Raw genomic sequence first — 10806 nt, forward strand, 5'->3', positions numbered from 1 at the left:
GTATCGACACTAGCGTATATATGGGATTTTAATAAAGTACTCCTTTGAGATTTAAAATGCCTGAAAAATAGGAAAAAAGCCAAATCTCTTCTATCCTATTAGAGTAGTGGGACAGACAGTCTGATTAGTTGGCCTGAGTCTTACTGAGGGTTAAACCTACTTTTTGTCTGCTCTATGGCTCTCTGTAATCACCTACTTGCACACACACACACACACACACACACACACACACACACACACACACACACACACACACACACACACACACACACACACACACACACACACACAATGCAATTTCAAACAGCGATATGTTGTTTTTGTTCTATTTTTAGAGCGTCATTTTCACAACTGGATAGGGACTATGGACTACTTGAAAATGATTCTTAAGCTTACTCTGGCTCATATGTATTTTTCCTTTGTTAATCAATATGCAATGAAGCTTTTTACAAAAACCAATCTTATTAATCTTGTCTGGGTCAAATACTACATGTTATTCAGGCAGAGAATATTTCCGGACTGTTTCATGCTGGTCAATGGAATCAATAAGGTGTGATAGTGAAGTTGTCAGAAGGTGACAACAGGTTTACAGGCTCTGAACATGTCTGCTCAAGCTTTTATTGATGATAAAGGGCTCAATATTCCACAATAAAATACAAGGTTTGGTCGACGTCTACGTTTTCTAATTTGTACCGTCGCGTAGTTACCGGAAAAGTAAGAAAATGAAAGAGAAAATGGGAAAATATTAAATATATTTTCTAATTTAATATGCCAGTGAGGATTTCACCTTTTCACTGACACTACGTTAAAAAAAAACATCTAACGTTTTATTATAATGTACATACTGTATACATTTGTGAAAAATTAAATGTGTAAATCATAGACTGTAAAAAAAAATAGGGATATAAATACATGTAAAAAGCAACAACGCACAGTAGTTCATGTCTGTATTCAAGTCAAGCTGTTTCTGTAAATAAACAAGTATGCAATAGTGCAAGAGGGTACAGAGTGCTGGAATAAATATTGATTGGGTTATGTAAGAGTTGACTTTATATACATGCAGTGGGTGTCACAGTTTATACATGAACAGAAGTCTATTTACAGTAAGAAGAAATGTTAGAAGAAATACCTCAGTCTGTTTCTGGCCGGGTTTCTAAGCAACTAGAATGTAGAAAAAAAATTATGTGACGTGTTCATGTTACATTTTCCATTATACAAAAATATGTACAGTAACTGTATGTACATTATTTCATATATTTAATATTCAAAAAGCTGTAAATTGCACATTTGCTACTACTACAGTATAATTTGCATTTGGTGTATACAAATTGTAACGACAGGGGGGGGGGGGGGGGGGGAGTTTGGGACTCAGGTGCAGACCCAGGGGTGTCTGAAAGTTAGTTGGATAACCACTAAATCCCTAATGCGAATCTGGGGGAAGGGGAGAAAACAAAAACACAGAACTGTATCAGCAGATCGGTAATATATTTTGGCCCTAGACCATTTAGTGCTTTATAAACCAACATTAATATTTTGAAATCAATTCTTTGAGTGACAGGAAGCCAGTGTAAAGACCTAACTGGGGTGAAGTGATCAATTTTTTTGGTCCTGGTGAGTACTCGAGCAGCAGCGTTCTGAATTAGCTGAAGCTGTCTGATAGATATTTTTGGAAGGCCTGCAAGGACACTGTTACAGTAGTCAAGTCTACTAAAGATAAATGCATGGATACGTTTTTCTAAATCTTGCTGAGACATAAGCCCTTTAATTCTTGATATGTTTTTAAGGTGGAGCATTAACCATTCTCACGGAGCCGAAAGATTCCGTGCGAAGGCAACTTTGCAACACTGCAGTTAGTTATCTTCAACACCCACGTTAAAAGCAATCACACCGAGCTGTATGCCACAACTCAGCCACACTGTACCTTACTTACAAAAGTTGAGACTTTGACACTCCTCCCTTTTTTTTCTCATGTGTCTTATATGTTATTTTGTATTGTATCTTGTGCAGCACTTTGGTCAACTGATGTTGTTTTTAAATGTGCTATAGAAATAATTTTGACTTTGACTTACCCAAAAAAAGATCCTCATAGTCACAAATAATACTTTAATGTTGACTTAATGCAATAGAGCTTGGAGCATATTCTGACAGCCTTTGTTGAAATTAGTATAATGTATTTTCTTGAGATAGACATTTCAATTGTCAACGAACATAACAGTCCTCAGCCACCACCAGCTTCATAATGTTCTGTTCCGTCCTGTTTATGTTGTTTCTTTAATCTTGTTTAATGGTATTTTCTTTTAACATCGATGTCAGGGAACTACAGATGACAAAAATAGCCTTTTGGCATTCTAATCATTCTGGTATTTTTCACCCATGTATGATCATGTGTTTTATTCATTTGCACTGTCCCCTTCTTAAATAAACTGAATTGAAAAATAAGTTGATGAAGACACACGACCGTCCAGCGTGTCCGTTTTGTTTTGCTCAGGTGCACTTTTAGGGGAAGTGTAATCTCCACAGGCAGCTTTTCAAACCACACTAATCTGCTTCTGTTTATACGCCCACGCTTCCACAATGAGATTCAGTGCTGCTTACTCTGCACTGATGCCTTGTTCTGCCTGATGTGAATTTGATGTGAATTTAGAGGGCGGGGGGGGGTAGTGATTGGGTCACGGCATGTATCAAGTAGGGAATGTGTGTGTGTGTGTGTGTGTGTATGTGTGTGTGTGTGCGTGTGTGTGTGTGTGTGTGTGTGTGTGTGTGTGTGTGTGTGTGTGTGTGTGTGTGCGTGTGTATGTGTGTGTGTGTGTGTGTGTGTGTGTGTGTGTGTGTGTGTGTGTGTGTGTGTGTGTGTGTGTGTGCGCGTGTGTGTGTTTAAATATACATAACTCTTTGGTCCAAACTCAATTACATCAGATTATGTGAGTAAAGTTGTGAAGCCTAAATATTTAGAGTGACCTGTTTTTCTCTTTTGGTTTCCAGACCTCATCAAAGTGGAAAGAGAGCTGCTACCCTACTCCGGGTCCGGCCTGAATGAAACTGTCTTGAGGTGTAACGGGAGAACGGGGGTACATTAAAAATACATGTCCCAACGGGGCAAGAAGCAAGCAAAACCCCAACGGCCATAAATCAACACCAGACGACTTTGATTTTCTTTCATCGCTTCCGGCAGAAACAACAACAGAGAAACAGAGGCAGTGCTGCTGACCTGCGGACGTACACCACTGTAGGATTTCTATTTCTGGACCGTCATTGCTTTTTACAGATTAACTGGGCAGTCAAATACGGCCCCAATCCTTTGGTTGCTCCACTAGTTTGACTGCTGCCCCGGAAGGTTGTGCATATTCAGGCTTCAAAACACACGTCACACCAGTCATCTGAAGGCCCAACACTGCCTATGGCCTGGGTTTTTTTTAAAAGCAGTTTCACTTTTTTTCAGACTTAACAACCACACAACTGTATGGCATAAAAGCTTGAGAAGTCACTTACACTAGACAATCATTTCTCAATCACTTGTCATTACGCATATCCGTCCAGGAAAGACTTAAAGGGGGAAAAGATTGACGTCCAAAGGCTTTCACGCTAATACCAAGAGACTTGTGCTGCATGCCGTCAATTTAGGAACGTCATATTTTATTGCGAGAGACAGTTTTCTATGATTTCCTGAGGGCACGTCAAACTGAAAAACCCATTGCCCAGTGTTTTCATTACGCTGTCTGGCGGCTAATCAAGGTCCTCCATCATCGGAATTGACGTCTCCATATTGTATGAGAGAGAGAGAGAGAGAGAGAGAGAGAGAGAGCGAGAGAGAGAGAAAGTAGCTCGCATTAGCATTAGCATATTCATGAACGCTGACACTCTCAATCATGTGAAATGGAAGATATTTTTTTTTGGTGGGGGGGCAAACGCTAAAGCCATCAAGCCCTAAAAAAAACCAATAGCTTATGACATGTTTCGGGAAAAGAGGATCTTGAATTCCCCTCATGCAACTTCGGTACACATCCAATCGCACCCACTGGCCCATAGAGGGATTTTTCACTTATAAACCTGTATTGTGGATCAAGGGCGAACAATATGAGAGAAATTAAAGAATAGGATTAAATATGGATTATCACTGAAATCGCCCCAAAGCCGGCAAACGCAGAATAAAACCAAAGCCATCGCACGTCACGCTCTTCAGGGAGAGAACCATTTGTAGATTGGATAGTTGATGCGCTGGCCTCCTCCTCCTGTGTGTTGGTTGGTATTAACAACAAAGCAAGATGGAGAATATCGATGAACTTGAGCACCCTCTTCTGGGAGAAAACCCCAATAACAGCCGGGCATCAGGCCCGGGACAGGGGACAGTGGCCGGGCCTGGGAGTGGTGGACAGGGGTACAAAGGCATGTTGGTTAAATGTGAGGAGGACATGGCTTACCCTCCGTTAGCGTGGAGGGGATATAATTGTGGACATCCACCCGAGCTTCAACAGCAGCAGTTACTGGACCCTTGTTCCTTACCGCGCACGCTGGAGTCTTTTTACCCGTCGTCATCGACTCCTATTTGGGGCCACGGAGACTCGCTGCTGAGCAAAGACTATCTGGAGACTACGTTTGTGGACATCCGGCCCGGGTCGACACTGGAGAGGAAGCTGCTGGCAGAGACACAGGACTACAACAGTGTTTCATACAGTATGGATGATGAGGATGATCTACTTCCTACCGACTCTGACGTAAGAAAATCCTACTAACTAACATAGTGTCAAAGGTGGAGTCAGTGATTCTGGAGAACGCTTGTTGTCAAAATCACTTTTTCATCAAAATCAGTGAATATTGTCTCACGATCCAAATAAAAATAGTGTAAAATAAAAATGGGTTAATACACAGCCTAGGGTCTGTAAACGGGTATGGTGCCAAGCTTGAAGCTACGTTGGCCCCCTTTCCTATACATACCCTTTGTTTGAATACCAGTTTACAGAGCCTAGGCTCTCTGTTAACAACAGATTTGTTTTCAGCGCACGCAAAGTATAGACTACTGGTTTGAGAGGAGATATTCTCTGATTCTGACAACAAGGGATTTTGACACCAAGCATTCTCCAGAATCACTGACTCCACCTTTAACTATTTTCTTTCTCCAGTACCAAAAAATAGGACATGACACGCTCAGTAAAAAAACTCACAATGAAAAAAACTGAGTGACGAAAACTTCACAAACACAAATATTTAAATAACGATAAGTGCAGCACTCCAAGTTCACTAATGTATTCCGTTGCCACACGGACGTTTCGACAAAATGAATAAATTGGTTATCTTGGAGTGCTGTGTTTATTTAGATATTTTTCCAGTACCAACAAGAGAGTTTGTGTACTGTATGTAAAGTCCTCATTGGAAAATCAAGTATCAATTCAGAACAAGTTGTAGAAAATCAGTGCAAGTCATTCCCTTTCTGCACGATCAAGAGAAAGACCAGTAACACATAAATACGCCTGAAATATACAATTATTTTCTCGAAAAAATTGTGTAAATATCACGGTATTATGTCTCAGAAGACAAGGGGACATTCAAATATCATTTTATTTTGTCAAACAAAGCTGTAACGAACCCAAAGATTATTAGTTTACAAGTTGTTTTTTTGCACAACAAATCCTCACCCTAGAGAAGTAGAATCAGGGGATCGTGGCCTTATTGCATGATGTAAGACTAAAATAATGAATAAAGTGATTATCAAAATAGCCTCAGACTTATTAATTGACTAATTGTTTATCCCTACATTTTAGTAATCATAATATTAAGCTAACTTGCTTTATTGGTCAATTGGTGTCAGTATACACAAAGTACACTCACACAAGGCTATATTCAAATTCGTCTTTTCGCAAAAACCTCACTATAGGATAATTTAATTTCTTTGTTGCACAGAGGAATTTTGCAGTAAAAGCAAAATAGACTCTCCAAGCTCAGTACAGACTCTGTGAACCAAAGAGGAACCCTAAAATAGACATAGGAGCGCTGCATTTATAGTAGAAGTGAATGCTTGACTGTCAAAAAGCCAGATTACATAAAGCCCTCTCCTGCTGTGGTGCAAGGTAATGACTCTATACAGTATAGTGATGGAGGATGCCAGCTCCATTTCACAGGCCACTGAGCAAGGCCCAACCCTGGAGTGAAATGTAAATGAGCTTTAAGACCCACAAGCACACACGCGCGCACACACACACACACACACACACACACACACACACACACACACACACACACGACCCTCTCGGCGGCCATGTGATGTTTATGGGGAGTCAACATTACAATGTATATGCTGTAAAGTGTCGCAAATAAGTAGCTGTTCGGTTGTTTGAGTTGTTATGGAAAGTCCCTAGGCAAGGTGAAATGCAAAGGTCCAAGTACCCACTGTGAACTGAGAGGCTGAAGGGCTGTTTCAGGGTTATTATTTTGATTAAAAAAGTGGATAACACACAGTAGCCTGGTCCCACACAACATTAAAGGTGCAGTCAGCGAGTCTGGAGAACGCTTGATGTCAAAATTACTTGTTCTCAAAATCAGTGAATATCTACTCTTGATCCGCTACCTGTCCGTACTGTGTGTGCGCAGAAAATGAATTGTTCATACACAGCCAAGGCTCTGTAAACGGCCATTTTACATACCCTTTGATTCCACATTAGTTTACAGTGTCTAGGCTGTGTGTTATCACTGGATTTTCTTCAGCGCACACACATCACAGACAGGTAGTGGATCATGATGAGATATTCACTGATTTTGACAAAAAGGGATTTTGACAACAAGCATTCTCCAGAATTGTTGACTCCATCTTTAAAATTGAGAGCAATTGGCATTCGCAAAGTTAAGTTTCGGAGTCTGCTACACAAGGACAAAAGGACAGCAGACGTAATAACATTTTCTTCAATCTCATTCTGGATGCTGGCAGCCGTACAGCGCTGCAAAGGCCTGTGGGAATAAAACCTTCCAGTGACCTCAAATGGGCACAACACAAAGGCTGTGTTAGAAAAGCCATACTAACGTCCTCCCTCCTACATACTCAACATGTATATTCTACATACTGTCTACTTAACAATCGATTGTGTATGCGAGGTTCGTCGGACTGTTTACACTGATGTATACAGACGCAATAAAGAATTCTAAAAAAATCCATGCCAATTGAAAGGACGCAATGCATTGTGGGGCGGTTGAGTAGGAAAAGTAACCTGTCAATCCATACACAAAATCTTCCCGGAAGTTAGTACTCATCCGAGCATTTCTCTCCTACCCAAACTCGCATACATAACCGTCACACACTCAAATTGACGTCAAAATGAATATGAGTAGGACATTAGTATGGCTTTCCGAACACAGCCAAACTCTCCTTCTCTTTGTTTCACTTCAATCTCTTTAGTTAGAGGACTCTAATAACTGTCCCCTAAAAACTATTTCATTGCTTTATTCTTAATGTTGTGGAGCTAATCAACATAATTGGTTGCCATAGTAGCAGAGATGACCTCATTGTCCTGTCCTGAGTGACTATTCATTTCATAATAATTCCTGACAGTATTTTTGCAAACCAACAGGAATAGCATTTGTAAAAATGTCAAACAACCTTGTAAAACCAATCTTTAAAGTGCAGTGTGTGGTTAGGCATAATGTACTCAGATGTATCCCTGTCTGACATTCCTTAATATTTAAAAGAAAAAGCTTTTTTTTAAAGGCTGCTCCTGCTTGTGTATATAAACCTTTTGGACTAATGTAACAGGGGCTTCTTTTGGAATATGCACAATTATATCACATACACAAAATAAAACGGGGCAGAATATAGTACAACAGGGCCCGGGTGAGTGGGGAAGTCAGATTGAATATGCAGCTGTTGCAAAAAAAAAAAAAAAAAAAGATTTGTGAGTCAGGAATCGCCCGCGGTCAGCATTGTTAGTGCACATCCAAAGCTATAACCCCATTCAGTCACAATGTCTTACAGGCACCAGCAAAAGTTTTACAGTTTTGCCGAGGACATGAACAAAAGTAAAAGAACGGGGGGGTGGAGGGGGGGGGAAAGCACATTTTAAATGCTTCCATAAAACACTGACTTACACTGAGTTATCTTTTTTTATGTGAAATGAATTTTTAAACAATGAACAGAGGGGAAGGGAGTTTGATTTGTGCCGCAGCATTTGGAAAATATAACGTCTTAAAAGATTCAGTGTTATGAGTCTTTTTTTCCAGAAGCAATGTCCCCGGTTAGTCAGCATTAATCTACAGTGAGATGTTGCAGTGAACCGGTTTTTACTGGAACTACTTTACATCAAAGAAATAGTCCCTAGGAAAACTGTAAGTGCTGTGTTCTCAAGAGTATCCAGAGTTATGAGGAGAATTTTTATGGAGTAATTTTCTTGAATAATTGTTTTTAATGTAATTTTGCTTGTAAAATTGCTGGAGGCAGGTATATCTCAAAGACAAATATCTCAAAATCTACCTTTTAAGGCATAGTCCTTGTCACGTCCCAGACCATTCACTGCATGTCATCCCCCCTCTCTCTCCCCCCATTTCAACTCTATACCTCTTCTACTATCAAATAAAGGTGAAAATGCCAACAAAAAAATATATAGGCCTATATAAATACAGCTCTGGACAAAATTAAGAGACCAGTCTGGATTTTTCTTAAATCTTCATCTCTACATAATTTATTGAAAATGCTCTAACTGACAAAAAATGTATTGGAATTTGGTAGAAATATTTTCAGTAGTTTATATTATAAAACCAAAATGTTCATTCTACTCAAACATATGCCTATAAACACTGAACATTTGGAATGGTCTCTTAATTTTTTCCAGAGCTGTATATATTCTACTGTATACAGAATTGAATAGAGATTTCCTTCATAATTTGGTTTTACCCATAATGCACTATGTTTGAATCCCAGGAAGTGTGAAATGTGATCTCCATTTATTTACAGGAAGTGAATGTTATCATGTGAATTTGATACAGTTGTTGGTGTCTTATAATCCCGAAGGGGATGGGTCCTTGTTTGGACATGACACAAAAAATTAAAATTCATTCATTCATTCATTCATTCATTCATTCATTCATTCATTCCCAGGACTCGTCGATTGAAGACTTCAGTGACACGGACAGCGATAGCAACTTCCCTCTGATGATCCCTCAGGACTACCTGGGCCTGGCCTTCTTCTCTATGCTCTGCTGCTTCTGGCCCCTGGGCATCGCCGCATTCTACCTGTCACAGAAGGTACACACACACGGACGCACATGCACGCACGCACGCAAGCATACGCACACATACATACACACACACACACACACATGGATGCACGGACGGAAGCACACACACACACACATACACACTCATACACACACACACTCACACACACACACACACACACACACACACACACACAAACACACACACAAACACACACATTCACACATTTGTCCTGAGCTGACAAGATCCATGCTGGCACTGTAGTTCGCAGCTAAGGGTGATGGGTTAGGGTTGTGCCCTCTGCAGTGTGTGTTGACCAACAACAGGTCCAGTGTCTGAGGGCCAAATCCACTAAAGGATTGCGCTGATTTTGCGGTTGCTATGTCTATGCAAATGGTGCTACTAGCGATCACAATCCATTCTTTGTGGAGCTGGCCCTTACAGCTTAGACAGGGAGCGATCGAATTAGCCTACTGATCTTTACACCAGCCTAACGATTTAAACAACAGTGTACTCTAACAAACAAGTATTTCTATTAGGATTAACAGTTTTACTAGAATATTGTATCTATGTTGTATACTATTAAATACAATCTCCCCCTCCTTTTCCAATGCTAGCGGATGTATTTTCTATCACGCGCTACTGTAGCAAGGAATCTAACAAGACACCACATTAAAAAACAATCGATATACCAGCACACACCCTGCCACTTACAAACCCTGTGTCAGCATGCTGCCAATACAATAACCATCTCTCTCCCCTTTCAGAACACTGTCTCTGCAAAAGTTGAGTACAGCAAATACTAACAAATTCACATATACCGTAGCTGCAGCACATGTAACAGTATTTTTCTATTATTATTTTATTAACGCTAAGGTTTTAGTTTGTGTTTGTATATATCGATCTTTTCTAAAGATGTACCCTGCGTTCCAAATCGCAAATTCTTTTTTCTATTCTACATACTATAACTGACCATAAAAAGTATCTAGTTAGCATGCAGTAGGCACACAATTGGGACATACCTTTACTTAATTTTTTCATCATATCATTGCTCCTTGATCGTGCCTATTCCTTATATATCTGTCACATCCCCGGTTGTTTTCATATGGAGGCTCCGTCGATGTGACGTCACTTCCGGTGCGCACTGGATTGTGGGTCAGAATCGCCCAAATAGCATGCTGTTTTCAACACACTTTTATAATCCGGACGGATATTTTTAAGCATACTAAATCTGACCACAAGAATTGGGACATCCTAAATCTTTTTTTCTACTATACTAAATACTAAATAGCAGAAAGTATGGGTATTGGAACGCAGGGCAAGTTGGTGGAAAAATGGAGTGTGTCGATTAAGAAAACAGGGCAACATCAGCGTACAAACTATCTCATCAGTCACTATCACCTCTGACAGTGTGTAAAACCCCCTAACAACACTATCCCATATAGAGCCCTTACTCTATACTATATATAGGCATCCTTCCAGCTATGCAAAAAAAATCCCATTAACGCTGTTGCAACGTTAACTGGCAGCAAGTAGCAAAGGCCCTTTTGATCAGATCAATGGCCTTCATTAAGCTTTAATTAGAGTCATAACAAGAAGCTCCGAGCTGATAG

General features: G+C 40.1%; 1 protein-coding gene across 1 annotated transcript in view; it reads left to right on the forward strand.

The window, feature by feature from the left end:
- Nucleotides 1-4262: 4262 nt before the first annotated feature.
- tmem91 (transmembrane protein 91) overlaps nucleotides 4263-10806 on the forward strand; it is a gene marked incomplete at both ends in the record, with an annotated part of 7658 nt that continues 1114 nt past the window's right edge. The window contains 2 exons of the mRNA XM_080053641.1: nucleotides 4263-4712; nucleotides 9074-9220. Of these exons, the coding sequence (XP_079909767.1) occupies nucleotides 4263-4712; nucleotides 9074-9220 (597 nt within the window). The remainder of the gene's footprint in view (nucleotides 4713-9073; nucleotides 9221-10806) is intronic.

This window comes from Ammodytes marinus, assembly GCF_949987685.1.
Source record: "Ammodytes marinus genome assembly, chromosome: 3".
NCBI classification, from domain to species: domain Eukaryota; kingdom Metazoa; phylum Chordata; class Actinopteri; order Uranoscopiformes; family Ammodytidae; genus Ammodytes; species Ammodytes marinus.